At 43.9% G+C, this 18,892-nt stretch overlaps 1 protein-coding gene across 1 annotated transcript in view; it reads left to right on the top strand.

Annotated features, from left to right (window-relative positions):
- c7b (complement component 7b) overlaps nt 1-18,892 on the top strand; it is a 92,528-nt gene that overhangs the window by 43,824 nt on the left and 29,812 nt on the right. The window contains exons 12-14 of the mRNA XM_060934863.1: nt 10,462-10,633; nt 10,714-10,801; nt 11,393-11,525. Of these exons, the coding sequence (XP_060790846.1) occupies nt 10,462-10,633; nt 10,714-10,801; nt 11,393-11,525 (393 nt within the window). The remainder of the gene's footprint in view (nt 1-10,461; nt 10,634-10,713; nt 10,802-11,392; nt 11,526-18,892) is intronic.

Genomic DNA, 18,892 nt, shown 5'->3' with positions numbered 1-18,892 from the left:
GGCATAATTTTTAGCCTCGTACCACATTGCTTGTGCTAAAAAAACTCACTCAATTGGAGAAGATTTGATTTTACAAGCCACCAAAGACATTGTCCGAGAATTGCTTGGTGAGGATGCTGCCAAAAAATCGATGCTGTCCCACTCTCTGATAACACCGTGAGCCGACGGATTGGTGACATGGCTCAAGACGTATCTGCTCAGCTGTTGGAGCAGGTGAGAGCCAGCGAATACTTCGCACTTCAGCTGGATGAGAGCACAGATTTATCCAATGAGGCCCAACTGCTTGTGTACATCAGATTTATTTCACAGGAAAGATTTGTGGAGGAAATACTATTTTGTAAAGCACTCGAAAGAAGAACTACTGGGAAAGACATTTTTCAAGTTTTGGACAATTACATCGAGTCTAACGGATTGGACTGGACCCGTTGTGTGGAGGGATGTTTGGACGGAGCCGCGGCAATGATCGGGAAGATCAGTGGAGTGACCGCTCTCATTAAGCAGAAGGCCCCGCATGTAGTGGCCACACACTGCATGCTCCATCGCGAGGCACTGGTCGCAAAAAGGATGGATAACGAGTTGAATCAGGTACTACAGGAGGTTATACAGTTTATTGTTCAGTGCGAAAATATTTGTGTTGAAAACATGTTAGTTAATAATATTCTTATGCTAAACAAATGTAACATCTCATTATCTCTAGCCACTTTATCTTGTTCTACAGGGTCGCAGGCAAGCTGGAGCCTATCCCAGCTGACTACAGGCGAAAGGCGGGGTACACCCTGGACAAGTCGCCAGGTCATCACAGGGCGACACATAGACACAGGCAACCATTCACACTCACATTCTGTTAGGGTTTTGCTGGGAATCAAACCCAGGTCGCTGGTGTAATGATCCAGCAAACCCCCACTAGGCCACCAGGGGAATGACTCAAGTGCAGAGGCGTGAGGCGAAAGTAGAAAGTAGCAAAAAACAGTTTATTTACAATATATACACTATATACAATCCAGGGCAAAAAGCAAAAAGTATAATCCAAAGGTGCAGGGGCAAAAAACAAAAAGTATAATCCAAAAATGAAAAAAGAAGAGGCAAAATGCAAAACACTCAGAAGATCCAAAAGGTAGTACAAATCCAAAGAAAACAAAATACCAAATAACTCAAGAGCACAGGCATGGTACATGGGACAGAGGGAACTAGCACTAACAGCATAGCATAAAGACTCCGTGACTAGGGAACAAACAGAGGAGTATTTATACACAAAATAAATTGAACACAGGTGACGATAATGAAGACAAACAGGCAATCAACACAAACACAAAACACAGGAACAGTGGTGGCCTCTAGAGGCCAAAACAAACATGACAAGAAAAGGAAATAACAGCAGCCTCTAGAGGCCAAAACAGTCCCAGTCCTAACAGGACCCCCCCCCCCCCCCCCCAGGAGCGTCTCCTGACGTTCCCAGGGCGATCTGGATGGGCCGAATGGAAGTCCCGACAAAGTTCCTTATCTAATATGTCCCTAGCTGGGACCCAGCAGCGCTCCTCAGGGCCATAGCCCTCCCAGTTCACTAAATATTGGAGCCCACCACGGACCCGGCAGGAGTCAAGCAGGCGATGCACAGTGAACACAGTCTGACCCTGGAAGATGCGGGGGGGCGGGGGATTCCTAGGGGCAGGGGCATACGTGGACGACAATACGGGCCGCAACAGGGAAACATGGAATGTGGGGTTGATCCTTAGAGTTCGTGGTAACTGGAGCCGGTAGGAGACAGGGTTCACCCTGCACACAACTTTGAAGGGGCCAATGTAGTGAGGAGCAAGCTTGCGGTTCTCCACCCATAGCGGAAGGTCCTTGGTGGACAGCCAAACCTGCTGCCCAGGGTGGAAAACGTGGGCAGGCCTTCTATGGCGGTTGGCCTGAGTCTGGTTGGTTCTGGAAGTCTGGATGAGGGTCCTCCTGACCTTGCTCCAGGTCTTGTGACACCGTCTCACATATTGGTTGACCGAGGGCACCCCAGCGTCCTCCTCCTGGTCTGGGAACAGAGGTGGCTGGAACCCGAATTGGCACTGGAACGGCGACAGCTTGGTGGCCGATGACTGCAGGGTGTTGTGGGCGTACTCTGCCCATGGCAGCCAGGTGCTCCACGATGTCGGGCTATCCATAGCCAGGCCTCGCAGGGTGGTTTCCAGGTCCTGGTTGAGCCTCTCCGTCTGGCCATTGGACTGGGGGTGGAACCCAGAGGAGAGGCTGGCAGTGGCTCCAATGAGCTTGCAAAACCCATGCCACACTCGGGAGGAGAACTGGGGACCCCGGTCTGAGACGATGTCCTGTGGGGGACCAAAGACTTGGAAGACATGATTAAACATTAATTTAGCTGTTTCCAGAGCAGAAGGGAGTTTGCACAGTGGTATGAAGCGGCACGCCTTCGAGAATCTGTCGACTATAACCAAAATGACAGTGTTACCTTGAGAGTCTGGCAGGCCCATGATGAAGTCGACCGCCACATGGGACCAGGGATGCCGGGGAATAGGCAGAGGATGCAGGAGACCCTGGGGACGCTGTCGTGGGTTCTTGCTTCTGGTGCAGACATCACAGGACAGGACGAATGACTTCACTTCCTTCTCCATGCTTGGCCACCAGAAGCGTCTTTTCAAGAAGTCCAGGGTCCTCTGAGCTCCCGGGTGGGCGGTGAGAGGGGAAGAGTGACCCCACTGGAGAACCTTGGCCCGGGCTTGACGAGGGACGTACAGGAGGCCCGGTGGCCCCGTCCCAGGACCAGGGTCCTGGCATTGAGCTTGTCGGACGGCCTCCTCAACACCCCAGCGGACAGGGGCCACAATCCGGGACACAGGGATAATAGGCCCAACTTCACTCTCCCTGTTGTTGGGCGAGAACAGCCTGGAGAGCGCATCTGGTTTGGTGTTCTTCGAGCCCGGGCAGTATGAAAGGGTGAAATTGAATCGGCTGAAAAACAAGGCCCACCTAGCCTGTCGTGGGTTCAGCCTCTTAGCTTGCTGGAGGTACTCCAGGTTCTTGTGGTCCGTCCAAACCAGGAATGGATGTTGCGCTCCTTCCAGCCAGTGCCTCCACTCCTCAAGGGCCAGTTTCACCGCAAGCAGTTCCCGATCCCCCACATCATACCGGGACTCCGCAGGGCTCAGGAGGTGGGAGAAGTATGCGCAGGGGTGCAGCTTACCCTCTGAGCGTTGGGACAGAACCGCACCGACACCACTGTCCGAGGCGTCCACCTCGACGATGAATGATTGAGAATTGTCCGGGAGGACCAGGATGGGTGCCGTGCAGAAGCTGTGTTTGAGGTGGTCTTTAAACGCCTTTTCTGCCTGAGGAGACCAGACATAAGATCCACCAGTCCTTTTGGTGAGATCTGACATGGGTGCTGCTACGGAACTGAAGTTCCTGACGAACTTGCGGTAAAAGTTAGCGAATCCTAAGAACCGCTGCACCTCCTTGACGGACTTGGGAGTGGGCCAGTCCCGGACGGCCAGGGTCTTGGCTGGGTCCATTTGGAGTTGACCCGTCCATACAATAAATCCCAGGAAGGAGACCTCGGGAACATGAAACTCACACTTCTGGGCCTTCGCAAACAGATTGTTCCGTAGCAGCCTTTGGAGAACCTGGCGGACATGGTGGCGGTGCTACTGCAAGGTCTTAGAGAATATTAAGATGTCATCAAGGTAGACGAAAACATGCTGATTGATCATGTCCCTCAAGACGTCGTTGATAAGGGCCTGAAAAACAGCTGGTGCATTGGTGAGTCTGAAGGGCATCACCTGGTACTCGTAGTGCCCTGATGGGGTGTTAAAGGCAGTCTTCCACTCGTCTCCCTGTCGGATACGGATGAGGTGGTATGCGTTCCGTAAGTCCAACTTAGTGAAGACGGTGGCGCCTTGGAGCAGGTCGAATGCTGTGGACATCAGCGGAAGGGGATAGTGGTTGCGCACAGTGATCTTGTTCAGGCCCCTGTAGTCAATACATGGTCGGAGCCCCCCATCCTTCTTGCCAACAAAGAAGAAGCCGGCACCAGCAAGTGAGGTGGAGGGTCGAATGAACCCAGAGACCAGGGCGTCCTTGAGGTATTCCTCCTTGGCCTTGCGTTCTGGCTGAGAGAGGGAGAACAGTCTGCCCCGAGGAGGGGTAGTCCCAGGGAGCAAGTCGATGGCACAGTTGTAGGCACGGTGTGGAGGAAGAACGGCGGCTCTGCTTTTGCTAAATACCTCCTTCAGATCCCAGTACTCTGTGGGAACTTGAGATAGCTCGGTGAGATCGGGGGGCTCGGCAGGAGACACAGGAGAGCTAGAGAGCAGACAAGAGGCATGGCACGCAGGGCCCCATTCCACAACCTGGCTTGTTACCCAGTCTATGCGAGGGTTGTGGCGGGTAAGCCAAGGAAGGCCTAGAATCACTGGGAACTCTGGTGAATGAATGAATAAGATGCAGGGATATCTCTTCCTTGTGACCTTGAGACTGGAGAAAGACTGGAGAAGTAACTTGGGTGACTCTTCCATCACCTAATGCTTGGCCATCGAGGGCAGACACAGACAGTGGGACTTCAAGAGGTGCAGTCAGGACATTGATACTTTGGGCGAAGTTGACATCCATAAAGTTTCCAGCCACCCCGGAGTCTAACAAGGCTTGACAAGAGTGGACGGACTCACCCCAGGAGATGGAGACCGGGATGTAGACTCCTTGGCCAGGAAGTTCAGGAGAGAGGGCAGGCCCCATCACAACCCTCCCTTGGCTGGACGGGGCAGTCCTTTTCCCGAGAGCTCGGGACATGATGCTCGGAAGTGGCCAGGCTTGCCACAGTAGATGCAGCACTTGTCCCTCCTTCTGCGCGCCCTTTCAGCTGTGGAGAGACGAGTACGGCCAACTTGCATGGGCTCTGGACAGTCACTGGAGGAGGTAGACGGGCTCCAGGTTGAGGCAGTGAGGCCGGGGAGGCTCAGGACTTGGCGGCGTTCTCTCATCCTGTTGTCAAGACGAATGGCATGGGAAGTCAGTGTTTCGAGGTCACTTGGGCATCCGATAGAGGCCAGGCCGTCTTTGATGGGGTCAGACAAACCATGGTGAAAGACTGAAACCAGGGCAGCCTCGTTCCATCCGCTGACTGCTGCGAGCGTCCGGAACGATATGGCGTAGTCTGCGACGCTTCCTCCTTGCCGGATGGACATGAGCTTTCTGGCTGCGTCTGTACTGACGTCCGCCTGATTGAAGACCCGAAGCATCCCTTCTGTAAACAGTTCGAAATCAGAGCACTCGGGTCCCTGTCTCTGCCAGATAGCTGTTGCCCAAGCTCGTGCCTGACCAGCTAACAAGGTTATCATGAAGGCAATCTTACAGCAATCTGTAGTGTAGGTGGTAGGCTGGAGCTCAAAGGTGAGTTGGCACTGGGTAAGGAACTCCCAGCACTCACCATGCTTGCCATCATACCTCTGTGGTGCAGGAAGGCTGGGTTTGCAAGATGAAGGAGGCAGCATGGCAGGAGGCATTGGAGCAGGAGCAGAATCAGGATGAGGAGATGCGGGCAGAGGAGTCAGCTGTGCCAGGGTTTTCCCAATTTGCTGAAGCAGTACCTCGTGGCGAGCAAGGGCCTCACGTTGGCTTGCAAGTATTTGTCCCTGAGTGTCCATGGTAGCTCTGTAGTGTGTCAAAGCTGCCATAATTCCCTGAAGGTTGACTGGGTAGACCGTTGAAGACGTCTCTGCTGAGTCGGTCATGATGGAGTCTTTCTGTTCAGGTTTTGCTGGGAATCGAACCCGGGTCGCTGGTGTAATGATCCAGCAAACCCCTACTAGGCCACCAGGGGAATGACTCAAGTGCAGAGGCGTGAGGCGAAAGTAGAAAGTAGCAAAAAACAGTTTATTTACAATATATACACTATATGCAATCCAGGGCAAAAAGCAAAAAGTATAATCCAAAGGTTCAGGGGCAAAAAACAAAAAGTCTCATCTCATTATCTCTAGCTGCTTTATCCTTCTACAGGGTCGCAGGCAAGCTGGAGCCTATCCCAGCTGACTATGGGCGAAAGGCGGGGTACACCCTGGACAAGTCGCCAGGTCATCACAGGGCTGACACATAGACACAGACAACCATTCACACTCACATTCACACCTACGGTCAATTTAGAGTCACCAGTTAACCTAACCTGCATGTCTTTGGACTGTGGGGGAAACCGGAGCACCCGGAGGAAACCCACGCAGACACGGGGAGAACATGCAAACTCCACACAGAAAGGCCCTCGCCGGCCCCGGGGCTCGAACCCAGACCTTCTTGCTGTGAGGCGACAGTGCTAACCACTACACCACCATGCCGCCCCAGAACAAAAAGTATAATCCAAAAATGAAAAAAGAAGAGGCAAAATGCAAAACGCTTAGAAGGTCCAAAAGGGTAGAACAAATCCAAAGAAAACAAAATACCAAATAACTCAAGAGCACAGGCAAGGTACATGGGACAGAGGGAACTAGCACTAAAAGCATAGCATAAAGACTCCGTGACTAGGGAACAAACAGAGGAGTATTTATACACAAAATAAATTGAACACAGGTGACGATAATGAAGACAAACAGGCAATCAACACAAACACAAAACACAGGGACAGTGGCGGCCTCTCGAGGCCAAAACAAACATGACAAGAAAAGGAAATAACAGTGGCCTCTAGAGGCCAAAACAGTCCCAGTCCTAACAAATTCACACCTATGGTCAATTTAGAATCACCAGTTAACCTAACCTGCATGTCTTTGGACTGTGGGGGAAACCGGAGCACCCGGAGGAAACCTACACGGACACAGGGAGAACATGCAAACTCCACACAGAAAGGCCCTTGCCAGCCACGAGGCTCGAACCCAGAACCTTCTTGCTGTGAGGCGACAGCGCTAACCACTACACCACCGTGCCGCCACAAATGTAACAATTATTGACTATTGAATAAAAGTAAGAGAAAACATTCTAAAAGTTAATGTTTCTTTACATATTTTGTAGCATTGTCTGTGGGTTTGCAAAGGGGGTCCCCGGCCAGAAGCTAATGCTGTTTGGGGGCCCTTGGCATGGAAAAGTTTGGGAACCCCTGCATTAAATAAATAAATATACACATGGCGCGCATGCACGCATGCACGCATGCACACACACAGTGGTACTTGAAAGTTTGTGAACCCTTTAGAATTTTCTACATTTCTGCTTAAATATGACCTAAAACAACATCAGATTTTCACGCAAGTCCTAAAAGTAGATAAAGAGAACCTAGTTAAACAAATGAGACAAAAATATTATACTTGGTCATTTATTTATTGCATTAAATACAACTAAACGTTTCCGGTAACTGTTGATCAGTCCTGCACACCAGCTTAGAAGAATTTTAGCCCATTCCTCCGTACAGAACAGCTTCAACTCTGGGATGTTGGTGGGTTTCCTCACATGAACTGCTCGCTTCAGGTCCTTCCACAACATTTAGATTGGATTAAGGTCAGGACTTTGACTTGGCCATTCCAAAACATTATTTTTCTTTAACTATTCTTTGGTAGAACGACTTGTGTGCTTAGGGTTGTTGTCTTGCTGCATGACCCACCTTCTCTTGAGATTCAGTTCATGGACAGATGTCCTGACATTTTCCTTTAGAATTCGCTGGTATAATTCAGAATTCATTGTTCCATCAATGATGGCAAGCCATCCTAGTCCAGATGCAGTAGAACAAGCCCAAACCATGATACTACCACCACCATGTTTCACAGAAGGGATAAGGTTCTTATGCTGGAATGCAGTGTTTTTCTTTTCTCCAAACATAACGCTTCTCATTTAAACCAAAAAGTTCTATTTTGGTCTCATCCATCCAGAAAACATTTTTTCAATAGCCTTCTGGCTTGTCCACATGATCTTTAGCAAACTGCAGACGAGCAGCAATGTTCTTTTTGGAGAGTAGTGGCTTTCTCCTTGCAACCCTGCTATGCACACCATTCTTGTTCAGTGTTCTCCTGATGGTGGACTCATGAACATTAACATTAGCCAATGTGAGAGAGGCCTTCAGTTACTTAGAAGTTACCCTGGGGTCCTTTGTGACCACAGGCTATTACACACCCTGCTCTTGGAGTGATCTTTGTTGGTTGACCACTCCTGGGGAGGGGAACAATGGTCTTGAATTTTCTCCATTTGTACACAATCTGTCTGACTGTGGATTTAGTGGAGTCCAAACTCTTTCGAGATGGTTTTGTAACCTTTTCCAGCCTGATGAGCATCAACAACGCTTTTTCTGAGGTCCTCAGAAATCTCCTTTGTTCATGTCATGATACACTTCCACAAACATGTGTTGTGAAGATCAGACTTTGATAGATCCCTGTTCTTTAAATAAAACAGGGTGCCCACTCTCACCTGATTGCCATCCCATTGATTGAAAACACCTGACTCTAATTTCACCTTCAAATTAACTGCTAATCCTAGAGGTTCACATACTTTTGCCACTCACAGATATGTAATATTGGATCATTTTCCTCAATAAATAAATGACCAGGTATAATATTTTTGTCTCATTTGTTTAACTGGGTTCTCTTTATCTACTTTTAGGACTTGCATGAAAGTCTGATGTTGTTTTAGGTCATATTTATGCAGAAATATAGAAAATTCTAAAGGGTTCGCAAACTTTCAAGCACCACTGTGTGTGTGTGTGTGTGTGTGTGTGTGTATACAAGCCCAATTCCAAAAAAAGTTGGGACAAAGTACAAATTGTAAATAAAAATGGAATGCAATGATGTGGAAGTTTCAAAATTCCATATTTTATTCAGAATAGAACATAGATGACATATCAAATGTTTAGAGTTAGAAAATGTATCATTTAAAGAGAAAAATCAGGTGATTTTTAAATTTCATGACAACAACACATCTCAAAAAAGTTGGGACAAGGCCATGTTTACCACTGTGAGACATCCCCTTTTCTCTTTACAACAGTCTGTAAACGTCTGGAGACTGAGGAGACAAGTTGCTCAAGTTTAGGGATAGGAATGTTAACCCATTCTTGTCTAATGTAGGATTCTAGTTGTTCAACTGTCTTAGGTCTTTTTTGTTGTATCTTCCGTTTTATGATGCGCCAAATGTTTTCTATGGGTGAAAGATCTGGACTGCAGGCTGGCCAGTTCAGTACCCGGACCCTTCTTCTATGCAGCCATGATGCTGTAATTGATGCAGTATGTGGTTTGGCATTGTCATGTTGGAAAATGCAAGGTCTTCCCTGAAAGAGACGTCGTCTGGATGGGAGCATATGTTGCTCTAGAACCTGGATATACCTTTCAGCATTGATGGTGTCTTTCCAGATGTGTAAGCTGCCCATGCCACATGCACTAATGCAATCCCATACCATCAGAGATGCAGGCTTCTGAACTGAGCGCTGATAACAACTTGGGTCGTCCTTCTCCTCTTTAGTCCGAATGACACGACGTCCCTGATTTCCATAAAGAACTTCAAGTTTTGATTTGTCTGACCACAGAACAGTTTTCCACTTTGCCACAGTCCATTTTAAATGAGTCTTGGCCCAGAGAAGACATCTGCGCTTCTGGATCATGTTTAGATACGGCTTCTTCTTTGAACTATAGAGTTTTAGCTGGCAATGGCGGATGGCACGGTGAATTGTGTTCACAGATAATGTTCTCTGGAAATATTCCTGAGCCCATTTTGTGATTTCCAATACAGAAGCATGCCTGTATGTGATGCAGTGCCGTCTAAGGGCCCGAAGATCATGGGCACCCAGTATGGTTTTCCGGCCTTCACCCTTATGCACAGAGATTCTTCCAGGTTCTCTGAATCTTTTGATGATATTATGCACTGTAGATGATGATATGTTCAAACTCTTTGCAATTTTACACTGTCGAACTCCTTTCTGATATTGCTCCACTATTTGTTGGCGCAGAATTAGGGGGATTGGTGATCCTCTTCCCATCTTTACTTCTGAGAGCCGCTGCCACTCCAAGATGCTCTTTTGATACCCAGTCATGTTAATGACCTATTGCCAATTAACCTATTGAGTTGCAATTTGGTCCTCCAGCTGTTCCTTTTTTGTACCTTTAACTTTTCCAGCCTCTTCTTGCCCCTGTCCCAACTTTTTTGAGATGTGTTGCTGTCATGAAATTTCAAATGAGCCAATATTTGGCATGAAATTTCAAAATGTCTCACTTTCGACATTTGATATGTTGTCTATATTCTATTGTGAATACAATATCAGTTTTTGAGATTTGTAAATTATTGCATTCCGTTTTTATTTACAATTTGTACTTTGTCCCAACTTTTTTGGAATCAGGGTTGTGTATATATATGAATATGAAAATAAACTTGATGCAAAAGTGCTGTGATCTAAGAGGAGTAAAACAATTGGGGATGTGTGGCTATAGAAAAATAATAAACTTTTGTGTGATAACAGTAACTCCATACGGTCATTGATTATTTTCCTTCAACATCATTGTTATTTTACAGGAGTTGTTCATGGCAGTTGGAATTGCTGGTCAGCCTGGTGGACTTGTTCTCAAGGTCAGAAATCAAGGACTCGCACATGTAATAATCCTGTACCAAGAAATGGAGGCAAGAATTGTGTAGGCCCTTCCATTGAGCACAAAGCCTGTGAGGACCCAAATCTTGAACACTTAAGGTATGAGACTGAAAAACATGTATTTGTAGTTTTATCATGTTCCATCATCTTTAGCCTAATTACTGTGATTAACATTTTAGATTTATGGAGCCACATTGTTTTGATCCATCCCTGACCCCAGTGAAGTCTTGCAAGGTTCCACCTCCTCTTCGAAATGGATTTGTTTTGGTGAGGTTCCCTCACTGTTATAATGCAATACTGAACAGATTGGATCCAATATGCAACTACTGGAAATGAACTGAGGTATACCTGATGAGTAGGCTCGTTATGAGAACAGGCACGAAGCAGGCACAGCAGCACAGTCCAAAACCCACTTAGCTAAATTCAGGAAGACAGAGCAAGGGCAGAGTGACAGATAATTACCCCCTCAAAAAAAAACAAACAAGAAAAATAAGAGTCCTGAATCAAAGTCCCATCAACAAGTCCCAAAAATCAGCAGGCAAAATCATGGTCCAAACACGTAATTCAAGTCAGGGAACAGAGGGTGACCGTAAACGTAAAACTTGCGGCAAATATTTATCTGCATTGAGTAATTCTCATCAGAGTGTTTACATAGCATGGCGAATAGCAAATGTGGAGCAGATGTGCTCACGCAGCGCGGGGAGAATGGGGAAAATGTGGAGTGGAGCGCAAAGGCGCAGATCAGGATTTGGAAGTTCCGGGCTGGATTGTGACAAATACAACCTTTCTATCAACAAATATGCAGCCTGGCTCACCTCTTACTTACCTTCTCCCTCACTATTTGTTGTTCATGTTTAGAACCCTAAAGATGCTTATGCAGTTGGCAGTAAGATTGAATACACCTGCATTGAAGGATATTACCATGTCGGGGATACTGTTGCTGAATGTACAGAGGGCCTGAACTGGAGAAGAGGGCAAACGGAGTGCAAGAGTAAGTCAGATAAAGAGCAGTAAATTTTCAGAAGGTTTTCAGATTTGAAGATCATTTGAAAGTCTAGAAACAAAGCATAAGAAATAATCAACAGTAACTCAACTATAACTCTGCTTCATCATACTATTCCATCATTTATCATTTACTCTGTGCAAAGGCACTATTATCAATAGGACAAGTATTATTGACATTATGCTCACATTCGTTTTTTGTATTTATGTTAAAACATAAAAAGGTATGAACTGAGATGTTTGGACAAGTGTGAAACATCTTCAAAATTATACCACAAATCAGGGGTAAGTTTCCCAATAACGTTGCACTTTTGGGCTAAAGAGTAAATTTAAAGACATTTTTAAGCCAAGAACATTGTCTTCGTATGTGGTTTTCCCAAACTCACTTGTAAGAAGGAGTCTTAAGAACAACTTTGCTAAGAGCATCTTTGCAGTGCACGTCCTTGATATAGGCATTAGTAGTTGCTAAAGGCATTCATACTGTAGTTGTTAAAGGCATGAGTAGTTGCTCAATCTAGTCGATGAGGTCACATGGTGTTTGTTTTTAACCAAAAACCAATTAAATATGAAGTGTTAAAATATGTTAATATATTGTATTGTCATTACGCATTACATATATAATGTGGGAATTAATAGTTTGAACTATTTAACACTTTTGGACAGTAACATTTTTTTATGCCAAGCATGTTTTTTTTTTTTAATTAAATGAACAAATGTTCACATGAAAGAGTGAGCAAATAATAAGCTCAATAGCCTGTTGAAGGCCAGTGCGAGCTTAACCGTGAATCGAGACCAAGTAGCAAATGTGAACGGAGGAAGCGTACGAGGCACGCACTGCTTTGTGATATTTTTAATTCAGTTTATTTTCTCTGTAATTATAATATAACTCAGTGTTTAATTCAGACCTCATGCACAAAAACAAACGGGAAAAACCCCGAAGACTTCAAACCAAAACTGATGTAAAATTTCTGATCTAAAGTTTAAAATTAAACACTTCGCTCTGATTGTTTCCTCATGGGGAAGTTGAGCTCGCGGACTGTGGAAGGTTCACGCGGCTGGTTTAAAGGAACCCGGCAAAGCGCGTGCCATCAAAGCGTGCAGTAAATTTTTTTTTCATTTTTGTGTTTCGTGTTTGTTTTTCATGCAGCAAAGACAAGGCTGTGTGATTTAGGCCCTCGTTTGTTATCTTTGTTCACTAATGTTTTAACGGTTTTGCAGCTTATTACTAACTTATTACGATGCTGGCTCACTTTATTTGACTCTCCAAGAGGGAAAAAGGTCTTTTTGCTATTTATCTTTCCACACATTTACTAAAGTCAGTCATTTCATCAGCTGTTGCTCAGGTTAGCTTAAACGTGCCAGCCAGTTTCTTTGCAGTGTAAACATAGAGAAAGTGAAAAATACCCACAAATATATCTTTAAGCGAAGCTTAGCTTAGTTTAGGATGGTGGGTAGCACTGGTATTTTGACAGCTCTTGTGATTTTCAGCCTTTTTCTAAGTTCCTACCCAAGATTGGAAAATCTCACTGAACACCCAGATGGATTATGATATATAAATCATTTCTACAGAAGAAACATGGACAAAGCTGACTGCTATCGGATTATTTCGTGGTGCTCGAAGTTGACGATTCTGAACTTGGTATCTAATAATGCTCACAGCAACTGGAAGGTCATGGACGCAGCCATCAGACAACGTAAACAAACCCCCCATCTGTAGACATTTGCCTCTACCTCGCCGTGTTACTGGTACTGCTAGCAGGTGATTCACATCTGAATCCCGGCCCTGTTAGATATCCATGCAGTGTCTGTGGTAAACCAGTGAAATCCAACCAACGAGGTGTGTTCTGCGATGTTTGCAGCTTAAGGGTGCACTACAAATGTCTCAACATGGACATAGTCACATACAATGCCCTGTCAACTAGTGATGACCCCTGGTCATGTCCAAGGTGCACATCTTTTGCACCTGTTGACAGTGATGTGAGTACAACTCCTGTTCTTGAGGTGGCAACTGATCATCTCCAGGTCCCACCTATAGACAAAGAGATAGACTTTGACTGTTTCAAGTCCAAAGGCCTCCATTTCCTCCACATCAATGCCTGAAACCTCCTTCCTAAGGTGGATGAGCTTTGCATCATTGCCTCGAAATCCCAGGCTGCAGCGATAGGAGTGACCAAAACCTGGCTTGATGACACCGTGACTGACACCGAAGTTGCCATACATGGATACAACTTTCTTTGCAAGGATCGAAATAGAAATGGAGGGGGTGTCTGTACCTACATCTGGGCTGACATCGCTTACACCCCCCCGCATCGATCTCGATGGTGACCTTGATGGTCACACTATGGTCTGAACTGCACATGCCGAAAATGAGACCACTGTTAGTTGGTGTCTGTTACAGACCTCCTACGGATACTGACTTTTACAATAATTTGGAACTGTCTTGCCTCAAGTGTGACAATTTTTCCAAACTGGGATGCTTTCTACTTGGTGACTTTTAGCACAGACTACAACCCTAAATCAGGTAGTCAAATGTACAGAGTTCTCAGTAATTTTGTCTATGTATAATTTCCAACTGAACCTACTAGGATTACAAATGTGTCTTCCACTACCATTGATTTAATTTTAGTGTCTGATTCTACCAAAATAAGCAATAGTGGTGTTCTCAACATCAGTCTTAGTGACCACATGGTGACATTTTGTACTCGTAAAGAATCCTACTAACAAGCATAATAATGTCAAGTTAAGGTCTCTAAAGAATTATTCCAATATACTCTTTTGAATCATTACTTGCAGTTATTGATTGATTGATTGATTGATTGATTGATTGATTGATTGATTGATTGATTGATTGATTAGCAAGATGTCACCAGTTGTACTCATGTCGAAGAGGCATGTATAATTTTCAAGAACAAATTTCGGAGTGTTTTGGACAAAATGGCCCCACTTAAGACTGTCTGCATTAAGCAGGACAGCACCCTGGATGACAGGGGAAGTACTCCACCTTATTCACCAGAGAAATTATGCTCTCAAGCAATTTAAGAAAACAAATAACCAAGACTGGTATCATAAATATGTTCAACTTAGAAATTCTGTACAGTGTAAAAAGGTTGAAGCCAAGTCAAGCTTTGTGAACAAGGTTGAGGAAAATAAAAACCAGCCCCAAAAAGTTATGGCAGACATTAAAAAGCCTTGGTACTTCAAAATCCAAAGCCAACAGTAGCATTATTGGCCTCAAAATTGATGAAATTTGTTTCGACAAATCCAAGGTCGGCAAAAACTTCAATCACTATTTCTCCACCATTGCTTCTTTGTTACTCAGTAAACTTCCATTTGGTACTGGCAAATACGGTTCTGATCATGTGCATGAATTTTAGTTATCTTCATACTTCAAACATTTCGTTCAATTTCCAATATATCACTGAGGACTCTGTCCACAGGATCCTCCTCTCTCTAAATTTGAATAAGGTTACTGGTTTAGACCTATTATTTGCACGTTTCCTTAAGGACGGAGCAAAGTTCATAACAGTCCCACTCACATATATTCTAAATTTGTTCCTATCCACTGGGGTGATCCCTTCTGAACTTAAGTCTGCCAAGATCACTCCTATACACAAGAAAAACAGCAAAACTGAAGCTGGTAATTATTGGCCTGTGTCTATTCTCAGCATTGTAAGCAAACTGATTGAGAAGGTTGTCTATGACCAACTCAATCAGTGCCTCACAGATCATAAACTCTTTTATACGAGTACCAGTCAGGTTTCAGGTCCTCTTACTCCACAGATACTTGTTTAATTCATCTCACTGACTATATTAAGTCTGAACAAGACAAAGGCAATTACACAGGTATGGTACTTCTAGATCTACAAAAAGCCTTTGATACTGTGGACCATAGCATTCGTCTTATGAAGCTTGAAGCCAAGGGGCTTCAGAAACCTGCGGTTAAATGGTTCCATGCCTACCTAAGTAAAAGGGAGCAGCATGTGGAAGTTGGTGGCGTACTGTCCACACCTGCTAATGTGATGTGTGGTGTTCCACAGGGCTCAATATTGGGCCCTTTGCTTTTCCTTATCTATATTAATATGTCCTCCGCAGTAAATAGTAAACTGCTATTGTACGCAGACGACTCTGCCCTCTGGGTAGCTGGAAAGAATACTGTTGACATACAACAGCAGCTGTCTTCCGAACTTCAATCTGTCCGTGAATAGTTAATTGATAACAAGCTATCCCTCCATCTTGGGAAGACAGAATCCATACTCTTTGGTTCCAAATGGAGACTCCATAGTTCTGAGTCTATAGACGTCACATGTGATGGTCAAACCGTTGCCAGAAAAACCTGTGTTAACTATTTAGGAGTTGTTCTTGACCAGTCACTATCAGGGAGCCAAATCGCTGACACTGTCATTAGTAAATCCAACACTAAACTTAAATTCCTGTATAGGCAGACCAGACAATTTGACATGGCTACCAAAAAGCTTTTAATGTCAGCTCAAATGCAGTGTAATTTTGACTATGCCAGTGCTTCTTGGTTCTGGTCTTATCAAGAAAAAGCAAGATCGTCTGCAGACAACTTGGAACAAAATAGCTTGATATCTACTCAGTGCCTCTCCTAGGGCCCATATAGGTCATGTTGAGTTTGAGCAGGTCAAGATGTTGCCAGTGAGCCTACGAGTCAAACAGCTTAAATTACATCACATGCACAACATTATTCATGGTAATGCTCCACAATATCTAACATTGCCTTTATTCCAAATTCTTCCTGCCATAATACCCATTCAGGCCCCTCTCTCTGTTTATTCCTTCTATTAGATCTTTTGGACAGTCCTCTTTCACATACTAGTGCTTGCCTTTGGAATGGTTTACCTAGTCATATACAGTCTCAGTCTTCCAAAAGTGCTTTCAAACATCTAGTCCGAACCTTTTTATCTCAACAGCTTTTAGAGAAAGAACTCAACCCTTTTATGTTATGTTATAATCTAACTAGTCTTCTGTTATTATATTGCCTTTGTCGTGTTAATTGTGAAACAGGTATTTGTTTACTCGTATTTTGCACTAAGTACTTTTGCACAGTATTATCTTTTCTATATTTATATCATATTTATTTATATTTATTTATACTACTCATATATATACACCATATTTTTCTTTGTTTTAATTTTACATTCTATATTTTCCCTTCATTTTGTCACTTGATTTTATGGACCAAAATGGAAATAAGTGTTTTCACTTTCTTGTGCCATCCATGTATTTTTAATTTATTTACAATTGTTTGTATGTATTTACATTGAATTTACTGAATAAAATCAACCAGTCAATTAAATAAATGTATTCCCTATACCTGCTCATTTCACTGTTACCCAATCATGCAGTCATGATTATTTCAACTGTTATCCGCAATGCCAAGTTGGCAAAGTTCTCCCTTAATAAATAAGTGTGTGTACACACACACACACACACACACACACACACACACTTATTTATTAAGGGAAAACTTTGCCAACTTGGCATTGTGGAGAACAGTTGAAATAATCATGACTGCATGATTGGGTAACAGTGAAATGAGCAGGTATAGGGAATACATTTATTTAATTGATTGAATTTACAGAATAAAATCAACCAATGTAAATACATACAAACAATTGTAAATAACTTAAAAATACATGGATGACACAAGAAAGTGAAAACACGTATTTCCATTGTGGTCCATAAAATCAAGTGACAAAATGAAGGGAAAATATAGAATGTAAATTAAAATAAAGAAAAATATGGTAGGTAGGTGTGTATGATATATAATCACACAGAGTGGTGCTTGAAAGTTTGTGAACCCTTTAGAATTTTCTATATTTCTGCATAAATATGACCTAAAACAACATCAGATTTTCACACAAGTCCTAAAAGTAGATAAAGAGAACCTAGTTAAACAAATGAGACAATTTTATACCTGATCATTTATTTATTGAAGAAAATGATCCAATATTACATATCTGTGAGTGGCAAAAGTATGTGAGCCTTTACTTTCAGTATCTGGTGTGACCCCCTTGTGCAGCAATAACTGCAACTAAACATTTCTGGTAACTGTTGATCAGTCCTGCACATTGGCTTGGAGGAATTTTAGCCCATTCCTCCGTACAGAACAGCTTCAACTCTGGGATGTTGGTGGGTTTCCTCACATGAACTGCTCATGTTCAGGTCCTTTCACAACATTTCGATTGGATTAAGGTCAGGACTTTGACTTGGCCATTCCAAAACATTAACTTTTATTCTTCTTTCACCATTCTTTTGTAGAACGACTTGTATGCTTAGGGTCGTTGTCTTGCTGCATGACCCACCTTCTCTTGAGATTCAGTTCATGGACAGATGTCCTGATATTTTCCTTTAGAATTCGCTGGTATAATTCAGAATTCATTGTTCCATCAATGATGGCAAGCTATCCTGGGCCAGATGCAGCAAAACAGAGCCAAACCATGATACTACCACCACCATGTTTCACAGATGGGATAAGGTTCTTATGCTGGAATGCAGTGTTTTCCTTTCTTCAAACATAACACTTCTCATTGTAACCAAAAAATTCTATTTTGGTCTCATCCGTCCGCAAAACATTTTTCCAATAACCTTCTGGCTTGTCCACATGATCTTTAGCAAACTGCAGACGAGCAACAATGTTCTTTTTGGAGAGCAGTGGCTTTCTCCTTGCAACCCTGCTATGCACACCATTCTTGTTCAGTGTTCTCCTGATGGCAGACTCATGAACATTAACCAATGTGAGAGAGGCCTTCAGTTACTTAGAAGTTACCCTGGGGTCCTTTGTGACCACAGACTATTACATGCCCTACTCTTGGAGGGATCTTTGTTGGTTGACCACTCCTGGGGAGGGGAACAATGGTCTTGAATTTCCTCCATTTGTACACAATCTGTCTGACTGTGGATTAGTGGAGTCCAAACTCTTTCGAGATGGTTTTGTAACCTTTTCCAACCTGATGAGCATCAACAACGCTTTTTTCTGAGGTCCTCAGAAATCTCCTTTGTTCATGTCATGATACACTTCCACAAACATGTGTTGTGAAGATCAGACTTTGATAGATCCCTGTTCTTTAAATAAAACAGGGTGCCCACTCACACCTGATTGCCATCCTATTGATTGAAAACACCTGACTCTAATTTCACCTTCAAATTAACTGCTAATCCTAGAGGTTCACATACTTTTGCCACTCACAGATATGTAATATTGGATCATTTTCCTCAATAAATAAATGACCAGGTATAATATTTTTGTCTCATTTGTTTAACTGGGTTCTCTTTATCTACTTTTAGGACTTGCGTGAAAGTCTGATGTTGTTTTAGGTCATATTTATGCATAAA

The sequence above is a fragment of the Neoarius graeffei genome, chromosome 12, assembly GCF_027579695.1.
Source record: "Neoarius graeffei isolate fNeoGra1 chromosome 12, fNeoGra1.pri, whole genome shotgun sequence".
Taxonomy (NCBI): Eukaryota; Metazoa; Chordata; class Actinopteri; order Siluriformes; family Ariidae; genus Neoarius; species Neoarius graeffei.
This window is presented reverse-complemented; position numbering and strand designations above follow the sequence as displayed.